Here is a 22,168-nt window from a genome sequence, read left to right on the forward strand (position 1 = left end):
AGGAGTAGGAGCTCTACGTGGGGGTCTTATATTCTTTGCCCCTCTAAGAAACTGCTTGAACAAAGGATGTGAAAACAAAGGTGGGTCACAATCATAGTGAGCTGAAATTGCTGCAGCATGAATCTTTATGGAAGAGAAAGACAAACCTTTGTCCAGTAATTCAGTAAGATATTGAAGAGCCACACTCAAATTAGGCTCTGAAATCTCCAAATTCTTTGCTGTACTCCAAAATAAAACCTCTTCCAGTTTTCTGCGTACACTCTCCTAGTACTAGGCCTTCTAGCTTCCATAATCACATTTAAAACTTGTTGAGGAAGCTGAGACCTACCATGCTTCAACACAGAATATGCCAAGCTGTGAGATGAAGAGATGGAAGCTTGACATTGAGCAGATGACCGTCCTTCTGAGATAACAGATGAGGAATCAGAGGTAAAGGCCATGGAGGCTTCTTTACAAGACTCCTTAGAAGTGGGTACCAGTGTTGCCGAGGCCAATCTGGAGCTATCAAAATCATCCGTGGCCTGTCCTGTCTGACCTTTAGTAATACCTTTGGAAGAAGAGGTAGAGGTGGAAAGGCATAGACATGAAGGTTTTTCCAACTGAAAGACAGAGCATCCACTTTCCAAGCTGTGTGATGAAACCCCTTTGTGCAATACTTTGGCAGCTGGTGGTTTAGTGGAGAAGCGAACAGATCTATGTCTGGAGTTCCCATGACACTGTCAATTTCTGAAATACATGAAGATCCAGTTTCCACTCGTGGGGATCCATGATTTGTCTGCTTAATACATCTGCTAGGGAGTTCTGTGCTCCTGGCAGAAACCTTGCCTGAAGAGTCAGTTGCAGGCTTAACGCAGTCTCCCATAGAATCATTGCTTGCCTGCATAGAGGATAAGAATGTGTTCCCCTTGCTTGTTGATGTACCACATGACAGTTGTGTTGTCTGTCAGAATCAACACCTGCCCTGGAAGAAGTAACTCCTTGAACGCCATCAATGCAAACTGGACTGCTAACATCTCCTTCATGTTGATATGTAGATGCTGTAGTCTGGCAGGCCACTTGTCTTGTATCCACTTTCCATTTAGATGAGCTCCCCAAGCAGTGTCCGAGGCATCTGTCGTTAAAATCTGACTCGCCTCTGGCCGGGTCACAGAGAGTCCCTTGTTTAGGTGACATTCCTGAGCCCACCACAAGAATTCCTTTTGAAGGCAAGGTATTATTTGAATGACAGTGTCCAAATCTTGGCAGTGCTGAGTCCATACATTTTTGAGATACCATTGCAGCTTCCTCATATGCAGTTTGGCATTGGGAAGCACCAGAATACAAGATGCCATGAACCCTAATGCTTGAAGGACTGTCCTTGCAGTCAGCACGGACTGATGAGATAGTTGATGGAAGTAAAGTGACAGACTCTTTTGTTTGTCCGGGGTTAAAAGGCCATCTGGGCTGCTGTATTCAGTCTCACACCCAGAAAGCACATGTCTTGAGAGGGTACTAGACTGGACTTTATTTCGTTCACAGAATACCCTAGGCATCTTAGCACTGCTATGACATATTCCAGATGCTGTAGAAGGTGTTCCTTTTCTTGAGCCAAAATCAGGCAGTCGTCCAAGTAAGGATAAATTTGAATGCCTTGAAGCCTGAAGTAAGCTATCACTGGAGCCAGAACCTTTGTGAATACTCTGGGCGCAGTAGATAAGCCAAAGGGCAATGCAGAGAACTGATAATGAAAATCTCCAGTTCGAAACCGTAGATACTTTCTGCAACTTAGCCTTATGGGCACATGAAGGTAAGCTTCCTTGAGATCCAAAGTTACCATCCAGTGATCCTTGCCCAGCAGAGGTAACAGTTGCTGTAACGCCAACATCTTGAACTTGGGAATGTCCAGATAAGTGTTGAGGATAGATAAATCCAAAATTGGTCTCCACGTGTTCCCCTTCTTTGGTACTAGGAACAGGCGAGAATAAAATCCGAAGCCCCTTTCTGACACAGGGACTGGCTGAATAGCCCCTATCTGGAGTAACTGAGAAACTTGCTTGTGAGCCTCTTTTCTTTGTGGAGGAGGAACAGCTGGCATGCCTTTGAAAGGGGCATTGTGTGGAAATAAAATCTGTACCCGTGATGAATGATATCCAGCACCCATCTGTCTTGAGTGATTAAATCCCAATTTTCTTTGAAAAGAGACAATCTTCCTCCCAAAGGAGCTGCCAGACGAGAGTCCACTGGCAGCTGAAAAGGCAGGTCATTGGTTCTGCTTACGAAAGGACTGACCCCTGCCCTCACCAGAAGTCTGAGCAGGTGAACTGTCTGATCTAGGCCTAAACGAACCTTGAGCCCTGCCCCTACCACGTCTAGACCTACCCCTAGACTGGGAACCATAAGCAGGATAAGTCCACCCCTTAGCAGGCCAATTTCTACTAAACTTCGGAGGCTGCACCTGCAAAAAATCTTTAACAGTCTGCATAGACTTAGCTTTGTCCTCCATTTTCTTTAAAACTGCTTCCACAGGCGGTCCAAACAACACATCAGACTGTACAGGAGCATCCAAAATCCTGGTCTTAACATGCTCAGCTAAATTCTGATCCCTCAACCAGGCATGCCTGCGAAGAACAGAACTAGTGGCAGCCACCCTCGAGGAGGCCTGCACAGCATCAAAACCACATTGCAAAGAATGCTTACCCACTTGTTCAGACACATGAACTAAATCCAGCAACTCTTTACACTCTATACCTTCCGCCAAAGCATCCACCTTAGATTTCAATTGTGAAAGGAGATAATTTTGATATTTTAGCATGTGAAACTGACAATTCAACGCCTCATGGCTAGAGTGGAAGAAGTATACTTTCTTACCCCACCTATCCAAAGCCCTTGCCTCTTTATCAGAGGGTACAGGATTTTTAACCACAGAAGCTTTAACACCTTTAGGCCCCTGAGAAACAGTTTCTGGGTCCGCCCTGGGACTCTTAAACAAATACTTATGAGCTTCGGGCACCCTATAATACCTATCAGGCTTAACAGGAGCAGGAGGCAAGGAATCAGGGTTCAGAGAAGCCTCTGCAAAACATCCTCCACCACATTCAACACAGGAGGAATAGCTAAGGGCCTATGCTGGGGCAAAACAAGAATTCCTAAGCCTTTTTCTGGAGTCAGAGTAATCTTGGCCTTCCCATTTAAAGTGCTCCCTCATGGAGTGAAGAGTCTCTGAAAATGAAAAATCCTCAGGAGGAGAAGCTAAAGGAGTGGAATCATCCACATCAGAATCAGAATAAGTAGGAAACTCTTGCAAGTCTTCCACAGAAGACTCTGAAGCCTGTGAACACTGTTCAAAACTATCAAACTCCTGTTCCACCCTAGGCCTCTTATCAGGTGGGGGCATAGAACCTCTAATCAGAGTAATCAAATCTTCTGCCATTTTAAGCATATGTTTCTTAGGCACAGAGCCCGAAATGTTAGGAGAAGCCCCTACAGAAGCTGAACTTGGCCTTCCTCTAAAAGAAGCTTTGGCAACAGAAGGAGAGGCCCTAACTACCTTGGGAAGAGAGGGAAGAACAGTTACCTGACAAGCCCCCTCAGCCTGGCCTACCTCCTGAGAGGGCACATCCTGTAACAGTAAAGTATCTGCCTGAGACTCCATAGAGACTCCTGGCAAAACCTCTGGCTCCCTGAGCCTTCTAAAGGACCGGCGTCCGGGACTGCCGGTTCCTCACCCTAGACTTCACTGTTTTGTCCTTGCGCTTCTTAGATGAAGCAGGCCGGAGCATCCGACGGCATAGTATAATTGCAACGCTTCCCAAACACTAACCTAGCACAATCAAGCCTCCTCTTAATAGTGCGCTTTGTTAAATCTAGCACAAGAGCGGCAACCAACAACGTCGTGCTCAGGCCCTAAACAAGGTATACACAATGTATGATAATCCCTATGCGGTATCTGCTTCCCACAAGAAATACAGTTATTCACTTTTTCTGACATCCGGTTAAATACTGAGGCAAGAAAAACCAAAATGTTCAACGGGTTACTTAGCCAACTCTGTACTCGGTCTGAAACTCCGGTTTCGGAAAATCTCAGAACGCCAACCTGCACTCGCAAAATTGCTTCTGCATCGGACCATGCGGCAAAAAAGACTGAGGAAATGACGTCGGTCATGCGCATTAGTACCCTGACGTACTGACGTCAGTCTAAGGCGCCATGACCGACGTCAGCCTTATACTCTGGTATTCGGGCCGACTGGGACGCGGACTATACCCAATTGTCAGGACTGCAGCAAGGGAAGACGAAGAACATCTTGTAACGACTGCCCTTGGCTAGAAGCAGAAGAGGGAACCAATGCTGTCTCAGCCAAAAGGGAGTCACCAACAAGATCTTGAGAGCATCCTGTTGAATATGGAACAGGACTTTTGGAATACGAGGAAGGGGAGAGAATGCATAAAGAAACATCCTCTTCCAAGAAAAAAGAGAGGGCATACACCTTCCACATCAGAGGATCTGGGACTCTGGCACAAAATAAAGGAAGCTATCTGTTCAGGAGTACCCCACCAGTGGACAATGTCCAAAAACACATCCCTGTGAAGCCATTCATGGCACTGAGTTAAGAACCTTCTCAGAGCATCTACCACAATGTTTTGACTCACGGGCATGTAAACTCCCTGAAGAGTCATTTGATACTGGATAGCAAGATCCCATACCAGGAGTGACAACTGGCAAAGGAGGTAAAATCTTGTTCCCTCATTTGTTTATATACCACATCACTGCGGTATTGTCTGTAAAGACCTTGAGAGGTCTTGGGGTGGGGTGGGGGGGTGAAAAGCCTGAAGAAGCCAGCAGAAGAGCTCTCATCTCTGACAATGTTTTCCTTCTACTGAAGAGGCGACCACACCCACTGTACCTTTAGGGAGCCACAATCTGCTCCCCCATCCCACATCTGAAGCATCTGTGAACAGTTCCTCAGAAAGAAGAGGGGGATGAAAAGGAAGCCCTGGATTTAGAGAAAACGGTAAGGATCTTCCAGTGAAGTTCCTTCTTGAGAGAAGGAAGAAGAGAAGCCATAACGTCTAGAGGATTTACATGTTGAAGTCAAAATGTCTTCACAAACCACTGAAACTTTCTCATGTGGAGCATAAGGATTGAGGATACCAAGAAAAAGAGAGCTTTCAAACTCCCTGGCTGTAATGGAGAACAGAGAAATGAGAGAATGAAATGATGAGAGTTAAGGTCTTGGGGGGAGGCAGGGATGCCAGCACAGTCACCATCTGAATCCTGCAACCTAGAAAAACATGATCCTGAGAAGGAGTTAGAGAAGACTTTTTGAAGTTTATTGTAAACCCCATGCTCTGAAGGGAAATGGTAAAATAAGATTTTGCAGCAGGATCTCTGGACAGGAAACGTGAATCAACAGGTCGTCCAAGTGAAGAAATATTTGGACCCCCTAAAGCCCAAGCCTGCAAAAAAAAGCAATCACAAGATCGAGGCATTTGGTGAATACCCTTGGGGCAGTAGAAAAGGCCAAAAGAACAAAGCAGAGAACTGAAAATGCCAGGAAGCAGAGAAACACAAACTTCTAAAAAGTGGATGGACCACAATATGGAGGTAAGCATTCTTGAGACCCAGAGACACCATATATTCCTGAGGAAGCAGAATCTGAAAGGACAACAGTAGAAAAGTGGGCACCTTCAGAAAGGTGTTGAGATGAAAGAGAGGTCTAGAACTAGGTTTCCAAGTACCCTCTTTTCTGGGAACTGGAAACATTCTAAAGTAAACCACTCTCCCCTTTTAGACACGGGCACCTCTTGAATAGTACCCAGAGTCAAAATGTCGTGAAGTGCCTCCAGACAAGGTTGAGGAAGGCCCATAAAAGGGGGAAGAGATTTCCAAACCATGACATACCCCTGGTGAATAATGTACAGAACCCTAAAATCCTGAGTAATCTGAAGCCAAACCGGAAGAGAGAAAGGCGAAGAGAAAGAGGAACGTGGCTGGGAAGTGACTGATAGTCAGACAACACCTGGTTTAACTGGAAAGGAAGACCTCCAAATCCCTGAAGTCTAAGAAGCTTTAGCAGGAGGAAGCTGTTTGCCACTCTTTTTGCCCTTATTAGGAGGGCGAGAATGCCTGTGAACAAAGGCAGGCTTATTAGAGTACTTTCTTTGAAAATTTAGGAACAGGAGAGACTAACATGAGACTGAGCTCCTGTAAGGCCTTACCCTTATCCTGAAGGGACTTAAACCAGCAGCACCTTCCCCAAACTGTTTAGTATCAAGAGGGGCATCAATCACCTTAGCCTTGATATCATCAGGCAACGGTTCAAGTCAAAGCAAAGACTACCTCTTCATCACAGAGCCAAAAACAGCAGCCCTAGAAGAGGAATCTGCTGCATCATAACTACACTTAATGTAAGGGAGAACCCACCTGAGAAGTCGTCCCTAACAGGTAAAGAGCAGAAGTTTTACCCTAAAGAGTCAGATCAGAAAGAACCTGACAAGCCTGAGAAGAGAGCAAATACATACCTGAACATATAGGTCTGATAATTAAACAGCCCTGAAAGTCAAGGTAGCCAAGGTGTAAACCTTCTAACCTAGCATTTCCATGGTTCTGCTATCTTTATCAGAAGGCAGTAACTTGGGCGAAGGAATCAAATGACAGGGCTTGTCAGAAGCTACAGACACTATTAAGGGGTCAGCAGCAGGACATTTGCACAAAAAGTAAGTTCTCAGACACACCATAAATGTTATCAGGTTTATTGGGAACAGGGGGGCTTATAATCAGGAGCTTTAGAGACACTGGAAAATGCATCCAACAAAGCAGCCAAAACAGGAAGAATAGCACAAGGTTTCAGAGATTCCATCTGCAGCAACTCATAGTACCTCTCATGGATTTCAGAGAAACAATTCCATTTAAAAAATTCCATCATCCTGAGTGTGCGCCCCCAAAAGAAATTTCTTCAAAGGGAGTATCGTATCAGGACTGATATATTCCTATTCCTCTGACCCACGACCCACAGTCCAAAGGAGAAGGAATTTGGGAAGAGTAGGCAAAGGATTCCTCATCAGAATCCAACTCCTCCTTAAAGGAATCCTGTTCCCTGGGTCTTTTAAGGGGAGAAGAGGCTGGGGTTGAAACAGAAACAACCTGAGGTGTTAATGTTATCAAAGCATTAAAGCAAACCCTGAGTAAAGGCCTACCACTCACTCGGAGGATCCCTAGGAACAGGAGGGATGTGCTTATTTTTCTGCTTTTTCATTAACAGGATGTCTGCCCTATAAAACTTAGAACGGTCTGACCTAGAATGGCATTCAATAACCAAAGTTGGGACATCTTCCCTAACCAAAATCTGAGGAACAACCCCTAGACACCTAGGAAATAACTAACAGCGGTTCCCCCTGACCACCCAGAACTGATATCTGCAAAGCCTCAATGGACTAACTGAAAACCGGATCCCAGCCAGCCTCCAATTTGGTCATGCAGAAGAATCAGACAATATATACCCAGGCAAGCCTCCAGGTTCTCACTGACCTCGGGAGAAATGTCCGGCAGAGGCTGGACAGTGGAAGACTCCAGTCTAGGTTTCTTACCCTTCTTCCCTAACAGCTGACGTTCCCTTCCATGGTATCCTGAATGAAACACGAGTCTCTGATTCTCTAGATATAATGCTAGGGGAAGACTGCCTACTACACAGAGTCTTCGGAACACAACCTTGACAAATGGGGCAAGACGAGTTGTGAAAGGCTCCTAGGCAAAATAAAGACTGGTCATGGCAGTCTTTAGGTGGAATTTGTCTCACGCATTGGTATTTAACCTTCCTGGACGACATTAACCCCTAAAAGCAACAAAAAGGCAAGAAAAAAACTAAACTTCAATGGGGTACTTATCTGCAATAGCTCAGAGACTAGAAAAAAAGGACGTAGATGTGCAGCACGATGATTGGAAGATGCGTTCAGACTGGCTGAAAGGATGTAGGCATTCAGACCAACTACTGAGAGATGCGGATTGGCAACAAAGAACTACAGAGGATGATACGTCCAGATATCACCTTTATGCCCTACGCTATGCGAGGAGCATACGTGATGTACTGTGTACCTTAAAGTGAAAGTATGCCTTTGTATACTGGCCGGATGTCGGTCTTCACGAGGCAGGGAATCCCAACACTTAAGAAGACTGCAACCAGTGAATGGAAGGACATCCACTAATGTTCATATCCTTTTACCTGAACCAGATCATATTTTTAGCCTAAGTAAAATGAATTTTTACAACAAATATTGCGATAACCTGACTGCAGTATCAAAGACAATGAAATTATACTAAATGCAAGTTGTACAACTTATCTAGCATGGAAGGCAGTCACTTAAAGATGCTACCAGCAGTCTTCTTCAGACATTCCCTTCCAAAGAGGACATTACAATCATAAGTAAAATAAGCTTCTCACAAATCTGTTAAGTTTTGATTCATCTGCAGCATGAACACAGACAATAAAACAAGCAGCCTTTCAGCTCCTTTGAGCTACAAAAAAAATGAGGGTTTTCAAAACTGACTCAACTGTATACGAAAAACAGCTGCAGCAAATGAAACAGCAATAATTATTTGTCTGACTTTACCTTTAGCACTCTCTCCTGCTCCTGCCACGAAGCTCTGGCCTCCAGTAATTGCGATTCAGCCTTCTGTGCTGCCTCCTCCAACTGCTGTCGCATCTCGGCATTCTTGCTGCTCTGCTCTTTTGCCGCCTGTAGAGCCTCCACATCAGCAGCATGAAGCATCAGCTCACGCTCATACTTGTTTTGTGCTTCAGTGGCGATCCTTGCCTGAAGAGAGTTAATTCACAAAACATAGTAAGACTTATTCTTACTGACCTACTTCCATCTATATTCCACACAGGTTTAAAAACGTTTAGGATGAAGTTTCCAAATTCAGTTGGTCAGTGAACCGGTTAATGTGCAGTAAAACTAAACAGTCTAAATAAGGGTTTGATAACTTCCTGCTATATGCATTCCTAGTGGATCAGCTACTCCAATTCAAGGCTACTCCTTGATGGTTCCTTAGTTGGACCATTACTTCACCAAATGGGATTAAACTTTTTAAGCAAAATTACTCTCTGTTCGTGAATGTTCAGGCAACAGACAGATGCAGCCCACAATGTGTCACAGTTACACAACAGCACGTCTATAAGGACCATCAATTCAACCCTTCCCACCTAATCAGCACCTTCCTGAAAATCAAGAGTTATAGGAAACTAACAGCAGGTACTAATGGAGGAATTACTCGCCCATCAAGGACAAGAGGGTAACGAATTGTCACAATACTGGCCTCTCGTAGTTAAAGTGATATAGAAAAGAATGTGTACCTAGAGAGGACCCCCTCCCCTTCAAGTGTCTTTGTTAGGACTTAATCCTAAGCAGTACCATCAAAGGAGGAGATAAAAGATCACTACCCACAGCTAAGAGGGTTTACTCTTGAACTGACTTCTCAAAGTGGCCCAACTTCCTGAGTTGCAGTTGTGACAATAATGCCTGAAGAATCATGTACAACTATTTGAAACTCTATACAGATTACAGTTCAGTAACAAATGCTGCCAGTAACTCACCACTCAAATGCAAATATGCTTGAAACACACCTGAGTGAAGTACAAGGTACCTGCACCCTAACACCCTACTTACTTTGAATGTGTTATAAGAAAAACTGACCCGATTCTTACCTAGTAAGTAGGAGTGAAGGAAATAAATACATTTGAATACCAACACATTGCTCCTATACAGAGGTAGTTAATACACAACTACACTCTTAAGTAAAGCTCCAGTAACTGAAACACAAGCAATCTCATATTAAGTAAAGAAATTTAAGCCGTTGGTTATAAAATGCCTACCAAAAAAAAAAATGGTTAAGACACTTTTTTTGGTGTACTAAGTTTTTCACAGCACCAATTGCCAAAGAAAGGCTGGCTGACTGATGGCAAAAGATGCAGCTGCCAGTCCACTTGAAATGCATCTGCTTGGTAACACCAGCAGTGAAGGCCATATTAAGTTTGAAATTTTTAACTTTTCCCTTCTGGTTTTCTGTTTATCTACTTATTGAGGTGTCAATTAAAATCCACTACTAACTTGTGAGTTATGTACTGACAAAAGTCAGTCTTCCATGGGGTGTCAACACTGAAGTGACAAAATCTGATGCCGTATTTTCCTAATCCAAGGTAAACTGATTCTTCAAGCTGTGGTTTCAACAAGATGGTACAAGTTGTTTCAGCTGGGACAACCTCCACAAACAGAGCACTAAGTGGCCACTGTTTCAAGTAGGCCACCAAACAATTAGCAAAGTCTGATTTGTATTATAAACACACATTCCATCTGCTCCTGGTTTGCATTATAAATGCACATCCTACCTGTTGCTTGCTGTACTACAAATGCACATCCTACCTGCTCCTGGTTTGCATTATAAACGCACATCCTACCTGCTCCTGACAATCTTGCTTCGCTTGCTTCTCATTGACTGCAGCCATATTTGCTGTCTGTAGAGCTTCTTGCATTTCAGTCTGTAGGGTAGTAAGGCTCTTCTTCAGCTCTGACACCTACAGTGAATGAAAGTAAGTATATGTCAATGGATATAATTCTGAGGATACACGCAATGAAATAGTCAATACGTACAATATGAACAAAAGATCATTACAAAAAATGAACGAAATGCAGTACTGCAAAGGTAAGGGCTACTATTAGGAGTTAGAAGCTCATATCACCTGAATTTCCATATCTTCCACAGCTTTCTGTTTTTCATCTTGGAGTTCCTGTTTTTCCCTCTCTGCCTCCATCAGTTTCTTCTCTAGCTGTAACTGATACTCTGTGGATTCTCTATGACGTGCTTCTATTACAACACGAGTTTCTTCAATTACCTTACAAACAGAAATTGAATTCAGATCAATATTAAAATGCAAAGCAACTGCTGAGAAACTGTTAATAGGTTTGCTATCGCACAATTTCTTAGTGATAATGTATGTCTACAGAAACCATGATCTACTTGAAACGTATTTAAAACATTTATGAGACAAGTAAATTAGAAACAAGTCAAGAGTTATAATCACAACATACAAAACTGATTAGTTCACTTTTTATCATACTATACTCATAAGATGAAGCTGCACAAGCTACCCATAATTCACTGCACAACCCATTACTCTGATGCTACATGCAGTATTACAAGTATCAGCAAAAATACAGGCACAGCAGAAAATGCACAACACTCCCCACGGACGTGTAAAGTATAGGTATGCTTAGCCACTCACTCCACAGCTGTGAGCTGCTGTGTGAAGACAACCAATCCAAACCTAGTTGAATTTTATTAGTGTTTTTACCCAAAAGCACTTCAAAAATAATTTGGACAATAAATATGAAAACAAATTACTTAATGAAAAACTTAGAAAAGCTACAAATAGTCAAGAGCAGCACCAGAAAACAAGAATGGCATTTTAATGCATGCTACAAGTTGTACATCAAATGGTTAAAAAAAGTCAGAAACACAAGACTGCTCATCAGTCAATTCAAATATACATCACACCATTTCTAACTATATTTAAAAATAAGTAGTAATGTACTTACCATAACACTAATCTGTTTTGTCCATTTTCATTCCAACTCAATCTGATCCTCGGATCCAACTCGGCTGTTACTAAAGTTTGTAGCAACCAAAAACCATCAAGTTTCTCCCTTACCCATAATGCACAGACCTTAAGTTACCTCAGATTTTATTTGCTGACTTCTTACCAGAAAGGAAATATTTAACATGCATAAATATAGGAGAGGTAAAATTGCATGTACTCAATACAGAAAAACTATCTGGAGCTGAATAGAAAGACAATGATGTCCCTCTAAGAGCTCACTCGTCCAGAGGTTTGTGATCAGGAAGGATGGAGGTTGGTGGGCGGGAAGTTAAGGAAGAATGAAAATGGCAAAACAGATGGAACGTTACGGTAAGTACATAACTTCTTTATCTGATGTTGTCAATTTGCATTCTATCCTCAACTGATGGGACGCATTCCCCAGCTAGCTATAACCCCAGGTGGACCCAAGGGAGAATATTCCCGACCACAGCTGAACCAAAAGATGCTCTACCCCTGGAGACCAGATCCAATTTGTACTGAGTAATGAACCCCCATCTATGTCAAGCAAAGTCTTCATTAGCACTCAAGAAAAATCTTGATGAGTGGACAGGAAATACACCCTGGGGTACACTTCTGTGTCTCTGCTCGACAGTGGTACAGGAAAATAACTTTCTTGGGTGGCTTAAGCCAGGGAACCTTGTTGGCTAGGCTTATGTAGGCCCTTGGGTCGATAGCCTAGTACCTACCTATGAAAGTATGGGGAGTAGCCCAAGTTGTTGCCATGGACCTAGTTGAGTGAGCTTGTAACCAGTTGTGGCAAGGAGAGACGCAATTTGTTACAGGCAAATGAAATACAATCAGTTAGCCATCTGGCTAAAGTTACTTGTTACTTTTGTGACTGGCCTGTCCAATTTCAATTCTGCAGAGGAAAACAACTGGTCTGTTTTTTTGATGTCTTTGTTCAATGCAGGTAAAAATGTAATTGTTTGAACATCCAATAATTGCAACATGTATTCACCCTTGTTTGTAAGATTTGGGAAGAATACTGGCAAATTAATGGATTGATTGATTGACATTAGATTCAGACACTTACTTGGGAAGGAAGGAGGCACTAGTTTGTAGCATCACTCTGTCCTTGTGAAAGATAATGTATGGAGGTTTGAAAACGAGACTTGAATCTCTGAAATTAGTCTAGCAGAGGTAATGGCTACTACAAAAAACAGTTTTCCAATGATACTTAAGGTCACAATTAGCTGCTGGTTCAAAGGGGGAATGGATTACAGCTTGCAGTACCAGATTGAGATCCCATGGGGGAGTAGGGTCCTTAAAAGGAGGACTCAAAAGGAAAGTGCCTCGCAAGAAAGCTCGTCACAATTTGAGAGGCACAACTGAAGAACCTTTGAATTCAATGTGAAAAATTGATAGTGCTGCTAAATGAACTTTAATGGTTGAGGAACAAGCTCCTTCTTAAAAAAAAAAAAAAAAAAAAAAAAAAAGACTAGAAACTCTAGTACGTCATGTATCAGAGCTGAAAATGGCTCAACATGATTTTGCTGTGCACAATAAACAAATCTTTTCTATTTACTTGTATAAAGTTTTCTTGTTGAAGTTTATGGGAAGATACAAAAATATGTCAGACAGGAGAAGACCGCATCGGCTGCCTGGCTATTAATGGAATTGGAAAAAACAGGCAGTCAGTCTGAGACTTGAGATGTAGGGATGGATTATGTCCGTCGGGCGAGGCAGGAAGTCTGGAGTCAGATCAGAATCCAAGGCTGGTGAAGTAAACGAGGCCAAAGGAAGGGAAAAGGCCAGTATGGTACAAGGAGGATGACTCTGCTCTTCAACCAGACAGCTTTCTGTAGATATTTTGGAAATAATAGGATAGGTGGGTAAGCATATAGTAAACTGGAGAGACAATAATGAAGTAGACCATCCCTTGGTGATTTCCCCCCGGTGGGAGGATTACGACAAAGCACAGCTCCTAAATTTGTTTAGGGAAAAAGCAGAAAAATCACAGCAAGGCTGGCCCCATCAACAAAAAAAAAAATCACTTCCATCACATTCTTGTGGCACGTGCTATCCCAAACAGAACCAAGACTCTATCCTCCAAAAAAAGGAAGCCAATCTGGTGGTCCCCTGCCATAAACAAACTGTACAACAGAAGGAAGAAACTGTTGCAAAACAGAGTAAAATCCCATGAGTGGAGGAGCTCCCTGGTCAGCCTCAGTAAGAAGCTGAGATCTCTTATAAGATCCTCCAAAGCTAGCTATGAAAACAAAATCACCATTAATTCCAAGGACAACCACAAAGCATTCTATAGCTATTGTCAAGAATCTTGATGGCAACATCCAGATCTGCTCTGAGTTGCAGCACAAAGGCACAAAAATGACAGAACCAACGGATATTGCCAACATCCTGGTAGATAGATTCAGTGCTAACTTTAGCCCCCATCTCACCCCCCTAAAGGGCCCATATCTATACAGGAAGAATGCAGAGTCCCTGTAATCACAACTACACAGGTAAAAGCTGCACTCTCGAAAGCCAAAAACACAGCATCCATGGGACCGGACAACATGCCAGGCTGCATTTTACAAGAACTTCAAAACGAACTGGCCCCCCACTTAAGCACCATGTTCAATAATATGCATCAGGCTTTGTGCCCACTGAATGGCACACAGCAACAGTTATCCCACTCCAAAAAGGGGGAGCCGCCACTGATCCCGGGAACTATCATCCTATTAGCCTGACGAGCCTGGTCTGCAAGGCCATGGAACGTATCATGGAACTCGTAAACAAAGGCATTGGTAACCTCCAAACTCTGGATCCCACCCAGTTCTGGTTTGTGAAAGGCAGATCATGCCTCCTGAACCTGATTAACTTTTTCGAGGAAGTCATCAAAGCTGTGGATGAGGGTAAAGTGGTTCACACAGCCCATCTTGACCTCACCAAGGCTTTCGACACCATTCCCCATTCTTGAATTATAGCTAAACTCACTAAACTAGGTATAAATCCCCTATGTCACAAGATAGGTTGCCAACTGGCTCACTGACAGAACCCACACTGTAAAAGTTGTAGACTACAAATCTGACCTCAAAGCAGTAACAAGTGGAGTACCACAGGGTTCCGTCCTGGGACCTCTCCTGTTTGGTATCTACTTCTCTGAAGTACAGGCTAACACAGAATGCTTCTGGCTAATGAAGTTTGCAGATGACTGCAAACTAGGAGCCATAGTCAAGTCCCCAAATGATGTGGACATCCTACAGAAGGGCCTCACTGAGACAGATGCCTGGTGTTAGAGCCATGGCCTCAAGCTCAATGCCAAAAAGTGCAGTGTCATTTCCTTTGGTGAAAACTCTGTACCCATGAACTACCACATAGACAGCAATTTAAATAACACTGAATGCGTGATAAGTGACCTTGGTACCCAGGTGGACAGCAGTCTCTCCTTTGATAGTCACATCGCCACAGTAGTCAGAAAGTCCTTCTACGTGGCACACCTCATCATAAAAGGGTTCTCATCCAGGAAAAAGGAGAGGTCATTGTTCCCCTCTACTCGAAACTCATTAGACCCATTATAGAGTACAATGCCCCTTTTGGAATGTACCTCACAAGACATCTGCAGCAGCTGGAAAGGCCACAGAAGTACCTCACAAAGAGGATTACAGGCCTCAAAACAAATGCCCTACACTGACAACCTCAAAAAATTCCAACTTTACTCCGTAGCATATCGCCTACTCCAAGGTGATTTCTGCCTAACATATAAAGCTATGTCAAACCCAGAGCTGTTGGACATGCTACACCTAAAGAAATCCCAATCCCTCAGAGCTACACGCTCTAGGGACGTAAACCTTGTCACCACAATAAACAGGACATGATGGAGGGATAGATTCCTGTCCCAGACACTTCCCATACTCTGGAACAAGCTAACCATCTATGTCAAGCAAAGGTCCTCATTAGCACTTTTCAAGAAAAAGTTTGATAAGTGGATGGGAAAGAGGAAATACACCCCGGGGATCACTTCTGTGTCTCTGCTCGATAGTGGCACAGGAAAATAAGTTTCTTGGGTGGCGTAAGCCAGGGAACCTTGTTGGCTAGGCTTATGTAGGCCCTTGGGCCGATGGCCTAGTACCTACCTATGAATCTTGTTGAGAGACCACTCGAGGTAGAAGAATGCATCTACTCATTTTTTCCGCTATCACACTGGGCTTCCCCAGAATGTGCATTGCTATGAGAAAGTGGCTGGATGTGATCGCTGTTGCCATACTCTGAGCACTTCTCAACACAAGGGGTATGATCTGGTCCCTGCTTGCTTGCTAATGTTCCAAACTTCTGACACTGTCTGTTTAAATTGCAATGGTCTCTGAAGGGACAGCAACTTGCAAGGCCTGCAACGCTAAAAGCACTACTCATCTCTAAGGTTGGCCTCTTTGGTAGACCAGGTGCTTTGGACTGTTTTCCCCAGAAAATACCCTCTCACCCCAACTGGGTGTCACTTATGTGTCACATTATGTGGGTGCAATATGTCATTGTTAAACTCTCTGAAATAGCTCAAGTCATACATTTCTATCTGCACTAGGAAAACTGAATTGTACGTTTATGGTATATATTGGTGGTGGGTAAGTTTACATGTGTGCCTCTCAAATTATTATAGTACTGTTTTCTGCATATCCTTATATTTCTACCGAGTCTATTCTTGCTGTTGCATTTGTTGAGCTGATGTAAACAGAACTTTCACATTTGTCTTACTTTACTTTCTTGCATCTCTAAATTTATTTTTTTATTAATTTAATCCATCCTCTTTCTGTAAACTGTCATTCATATGGTATGAGCCCAAGTATCGAACTTTCGTGCAGATTTTGTTGAAATGTACGACGAAGTTTACTTTGACTATGGCCTTGGGCTGAAGGTGGATGAATGGACAGCCTTGTAGAACCGGATCTGACTGAATCCACCACCTGAGATCTCTCTTGCATGTCTGAGTGGTTCATTTCAGAGTTGACATGGGCTGGCAAAGTACTGACCATTAATACTGCTAGCATCCACTGGCAAATCCTCATGTAAACTCTGGCTAAACGTACTAGTTTTACTGTCACCAACACTGATCCTAGAGCTGAAGGACTGAGCGGTCTGAAATCTTGGTACTGCAGATTATTTTTCTGACCTGTGATCATACAGTTTGAACCCTTGAGGGAGGCAGTGAAGCCATTATTGACTTTGTGTTGAAAGCTGCTCCAATGAATTCCAAATTCTGAGTTGGTTTCAGCTGACACTCGTCAGTTTATGGTTATTCCCAGATGAGAACATACATTTATAGGTGTGTACTAGGCTAATGGCCCTGAAGCCTTTACAAGCCTAGTAGAACTGGCAGGGTCTTGTCCAATAAAGAAACTTAGGACCTCTGGTTTTCAGGCCTCCTCAGCCTCTGGGACAGTGTCAATAACTGGAGGCCCCCCTGCCCAGAGGAAGTTCCTCCACATGTGCCCTGGAAAGGACCTTGGTACTTCCTAAACCACATCTTTTGACCACCTTGTTCATTCCATGAAAGTGATCTCACAGTCATCAAAAACATGCACCCACTGCAGACAGGATCTTTCCATCCTTCTCACATCTGGATAATGTGTCCTTCACTTTGGGGCCAAAAAAATTTGTGCTGCCAAAAGGAGCACTGACGAACAAAGACTTGAAGGACTCCACAAAAATCACATAAGCGCATCCAATCACATCTCCTGATGGAAAAGCCTGAACCTAATGCCCTTTGAGGTTCCTTCGGCTACATGGAAAATAAGCCTCGTGGATGAATTTGAAATAGCTTGCAGGGTAGCCAACTGAGAAGTCACGGACTGGACCTTTGCAGAAACGGATCCTGTGGGGTTATTTGACAGTTCCTTAATCAAATCCCTCTGTAACCTTGTAAAATGTGCCAAATAATTTGTCGACCTTAAGGCGAAGGTTGCTAAAGCATAGACACGCTTCCCAAACCTGTCCATCACCATAGACGCCTTGTTAGGGGGATAAACACTGAACTCTCTTTGGCAAGTTCCTCTTGGTGGCCATTACCACGACCCTGGTATCAACGGACACTCCTTTAGTCCAAAACTGCTTATCCGATGGTGGTGACAATCTTGTCCTGTCTCCAGAGTATGGATTCAACTGTGCTAGGTTCCGTCAACTTCTGCCAAGAGACCAAATCAATGATCTCAATGGTGGGCAGAGTAGCCCAGGAGGTAAACGGGCTAGTACAGAAAGCCTCCAGGGCTGCAGGACATCCAACCACCTCTCTGTTTTATGAACTCAAGGATGTCTCCAAATGAGACATCTTCAAGAGGTAACCATGGGGACACGTCACCTTCATCAAAGTCAGTATCCTCCATGATGGACCCTTGAGAAGAGTCCAAGGGCTTCCTTTTGCACTTCTTAATAGGGAACTCCTCAATGGGATGCTCTAGGGAAGTATCAGAAGAAACTAATACCCTGCTTGGAAGCCTGGGGGTCTCGACTGGCAGTCCCTGTGGTAAAGAATGGTGAGGCTCAAAGCGCAGACACATCAAGGTAGAAGGTTGAAGATCCAAGGGGATTGGATTGGTCTGTTCTGCCGAGGCAGAACACCCTCTTCATAAGCTTGATGGCTGACTGCTCCAGAGAAAAGGAGACCTTGGCTCTGAAAAAATAAGCTTTTAGATCGGTGCCCTCCCCCGCTCTGAAAACTATCTCCCCAAAGAGGAAGCTGGGTCCAAGCTATCCAGTGTTGAAGCTCTGAGGCACAGAGACTGCGCCAACAACCTCAGAGTAGACTCAAACACCTCCGATCTAACAGGGAGGCTTAGACTCTGACAGCCCTCTGGATCAGAAAGAACTGGAGCACTCTCAGTAAGCTTTGGATCTGAAGATATTGCTATCTTTGGATCCAAGCCAGACGGAGCTGAAAAGCTCGGATCCAGGGACCCTTAAACAGTAAGACACACTGTTCCAAGAGGATCTTCTGCACCACTCTTTCCACATCTACCATCAAACTTCTGGAAGAACAAGTTGAAATAACAGAGGAAGACATGGATCAGTGATGCTCCAAAAAGGGTGAGGGCACCCTTGAAGGCACCAGATCAATGGAAGGTGAATATCTTGCCCTGGAAAACGGGGCTTGAGGCAGTTGAATCCGATATTGTTTTTGTCTGATCAGAGACAGCTGGGCCATCACCTTTTTCTTTTTTGGATCTGAGGGACAGTAACTTTTGGATCTTAATAAATTCAGCTTATGCCTTTTCCTAGACAGCTCTGAAACCAGGGTGGATGAGGTGGATAGTTTTGGATGCAAAGGCTTCAACTCTACTTTTGGAGGACTGAGTCCCAAATATTGCCTCTCCAAAAGAAGACGGTAGTAAATCTCTCAATACAAGTTTATTTTTTTCTTTCTACTAAAGCCCTGGGATTGAAACCATGGCAGAATGAACAATCTTTTTGTAAGAGTTAAAGGCCCAAGGCAGTAAACACACGCGAGCATCTGACATTGGTAGTTTGTGCCTGCACTTAACGCAGTTTTTAAACCCAGTGGGGCCTTTTTCCACCATAAAACTAACTATATAAAAAGGAAAATTTACACAATAATTTTTTTGGGGGAAAGAAAAAGGGGAGGAAGAAAACTTATCAACTATGGTAGTAAAAGGGTACACTAAGTGTAGAAAGTTAAAAAGGGAAGAGAATTAACAACAATAGTAATTCAGATAGTACACACAGCATGACAGACAAAGCTAAAGTACAATTACCAACTATGGTAAAGAATTACAATGCTATATGAAGGCAAGAGACAAGAAGTATTAGAAATATTAGAAAATACAGGAAGTTAAAAAGAAAAAAAAGCTCAAGAGCAAGGTGAAAAAAGAAGTTATGTACTCACCATAACGTTCCATCTGAGTAGGTAACTTCATTTGTCAGCAACCTGTGGGTATCGGATCCCACCTCGGATCCGAGCCAGCAGCTTTCCAAGCTAAAGATCCGTGCTCTCAGCTCCTCCCCCTTACCCATAATACCCTGCTACCTCCCTCCAGTCCTCAGATCGGTTTGCCATATTATCTACCAACAACAGTCAAACATACTCAAAAGAGAAATGCTAACCTGATGTGTGACAGAAGGAAAAACATTCAGTCATGAAAATGACCACGAAACAGGCTAGGGGGAAGAGGGGGGGGGGGTCGATTGCTGACAAATGAAGTTACCTACTCAGATGGAACGTTATGGTGAGTACATAACTTCTTTATCTTAAGTAGTTAACTTAATTTGATCAGCAACCTGTGGGACAGAGTCCCCAGCTACCAAAAACCCGAGAGGTCCTCAAGGAAGGATATTCCAGAGCACTGCGGAGCCAAAGGCTGCCCTACCTCTGGATATCAGATCCAGCTTGTAATGAGAAATGAAGGTATGAGAAGAGGCCCAAGTAGCCACTGAGCAGATGTCATCTAAGGGAACCCTTGACCAAAATGCTGCAGAGGTAGCCATAGAACGGGTATAGTGAGCATGAACCCTCAATGGTTCTGGCCGACCGGAAGCTGTATACGCGTGTAAGATGCAGTGGGATATCCATCTAGCTAAGGCAACTTTCGTAATAGGCTTGCCTAAGGACGGCTTAGCGAAGGACAGGAAAAGCTGCTCCGATTTACGAGAAGCAGCTGTCCTGTGCAAATAAAATCGCAATTGTCTATGCACATCCAACAAGTGCAGTCTGTATTCCCCTTTGTTCTGAAAGTTGGGAAAGAAAACAGGCAAATTGATGGTTTGATTGATATTGGTCTCGGAGGCTACACCTTAGACAAGAATGAAGGATTAGTCCTGAGAGAAACCCTGTCCTTATGGAAGACCAGGTACGGGGGTTTTGTACAAAGGGCTTGAAGTTTAGATACTCTTCTAGCTGTAGTAATTGCAACCAGAAAGGCAGTTTTCCAAGATAAGAATTTTAAATCGACGGAAGCTGCAGGTTCAAAGGGCGGACCAGTTAGTGCCTGAAAAACTACGGTTAAGTCCCATGGGGGAACCACATTCTTGACCAGAGGTCTTAACAGGAAGGTGCCTTTCAAAAAGGTCTTGCATATCTTAGCGGAAGCTAAGGTACCAAGGTTGTCCCCGATATGGAAATGAGAAATCGCAGCCATCTGAACCTTAACAGTAAAAGCACTGGCCCCTTGGTGAAAAATTTGGGACAGAAATTCAAGAACTGTTGGAATGGGAGCTGTAAAAGGGTCCAAATCCCTATGTTTGGCCCAGATGGAAAAAACGCTTCCATTTACTCTTGTAGATCTTCCTGGTAGAAGGTTTATGCACAGCTACCAGAACAGATTTTACGGAAGATGAGATACCGGGAGTCCTAGCCATTAGTGGAACTGGATCAACCAAGCTGTGAGCTTGAGGTCGTCCAGGTTCGGAGTTTGCAATCCCGAAGGATGAGAGATCAGATCCGGAATAGGATCCAAGACCCAAGGAGGAGCTATGATGCGAGACAGCAGGTACGGGAACCAGATCTGGCGAGGCCAGAATGGGGCTATGAGGATTATTTTGCTCCCCAACTGATGAGCTTTCTGCAGAAATTTCATCATTAGCAGAAGAGGAGGATAAGCATAAAGAAGTCTGGGTGGCCAAGCATGAACCAGAGCGCCTCTGGGACTCTCCCCCAGTTGGGGAATTAGAGCGAAAAACTTGCTGCATTTTGCGTTTGAAGGAGACGCGAAGAGATCGCAGGAAGATCTGTTTTGCTACTAAGGGGTTGAGACACCACTCGTATGGTGTGAGGATAGAACGACTCAGCTTGTCCGCTAAGATGTTGGTCCGACCCGGAATGTGCGTTGCTATCAGAAAGTGGTTGGGGGCAATCATCCATTCCCAAACTCTCATAACCTCTCGACAAAGAGGGTAAGACCTGGTTCCTTCCTGTTTGCTGACATGTTGTCTGCCTGAATTGCAATAGTCCCTGGAGGAAGAAGGTCTTGAAGGGCTTGCAACACTAAAAGCACTGCCCTCATCTCCAGAACACTGATATGCAGAACGGTCTCTACAGGGGTCCACGTGACTTGGACGGTTCTGCCCATGCAATGCACCCCCCCACCCGAGGCGAAAAGCGTCCGTGGTCAGCGTGGTTTGGGGTAGAGGCATTACGGTCTCCCCTCTCGGAGCTGTCGGGAATGGAGCCACCAAAGAAGGGAGTTTCTGCAAACCCTGCTTAGGGGAACCGGTGAATCCAATGGGTGAAAGAGGAGGGACCATTGGACCTGAAAGGTCCATTGAAGGACTCTCATGTGTAACCGAGCAAGAAGTGAAAGGCTGATGGCTGCCGCCATGGATCCTAGGGCTCTCGGGACTAATTCTGCGGGTGGGGCTGGGGACTGTAGAAGCGCTATTACGTGGAGTTACAAGGTGCATGACCTGTCCGTTGTCAGAAAGGCCCTGGACTGAAGCGTGTTTATCCTGGCAACTATGAAATCCAGAACTTGAACAGGAAGAAGAGAAGATTTCCTGAAATTTATGGTAATGCCTAGCTGATGGGCCAAGACTAAAGAATAATTCCTGGCAGAACAGAGTAGATGCCTGGTGTGGGCGGTGAGGAGCCAGTCGTCTAGGTA

At 44.0% G+C, this 22,168-nt stretch overlaps 1 protein-coding gene across 1 annotated transcript in view; it reads right to left on the reverse strand.

Moving 5' to 3' along the window:
- Positions 1 to 22,168, reverse strand: part of TPR (translocated promoter region, nuclear basket protein) — a gene marked incomplete in the record, with an annotated part of 1,837,142 nt that overhangs the window by 1,174,129 nt on the left and 640,845 nt on the right. The window contains 3 exon segments of the mRNA XM_044085316.1: positions 8,584 to 8,787; positions 10,428 to 10,544; positions 10,710 to 10,862. Of these exon segments, the coding sequence (XP_043941251.1) occupies positions 8,584 to 8,787; positions 10,428 to 10,544; positions 10,710 to 10,862 (474 nt within the window).

The sequence above is a fragment of the Protopterus annectens genome, chromosome 10.part0, assembly GCF_019279795.1.
Source record: "Protopterus annectens isolate FY-2018-M chromosome 10.part0, PAN1.0, whole genome shotgun sequence".
Classification (NCBI taxonomy): domain Eukaryota; kingdom Metazoa; phylum Chordata; order Ceratodontiformes; family Protopteridae; genus Protopterus; species Protopterus annectens.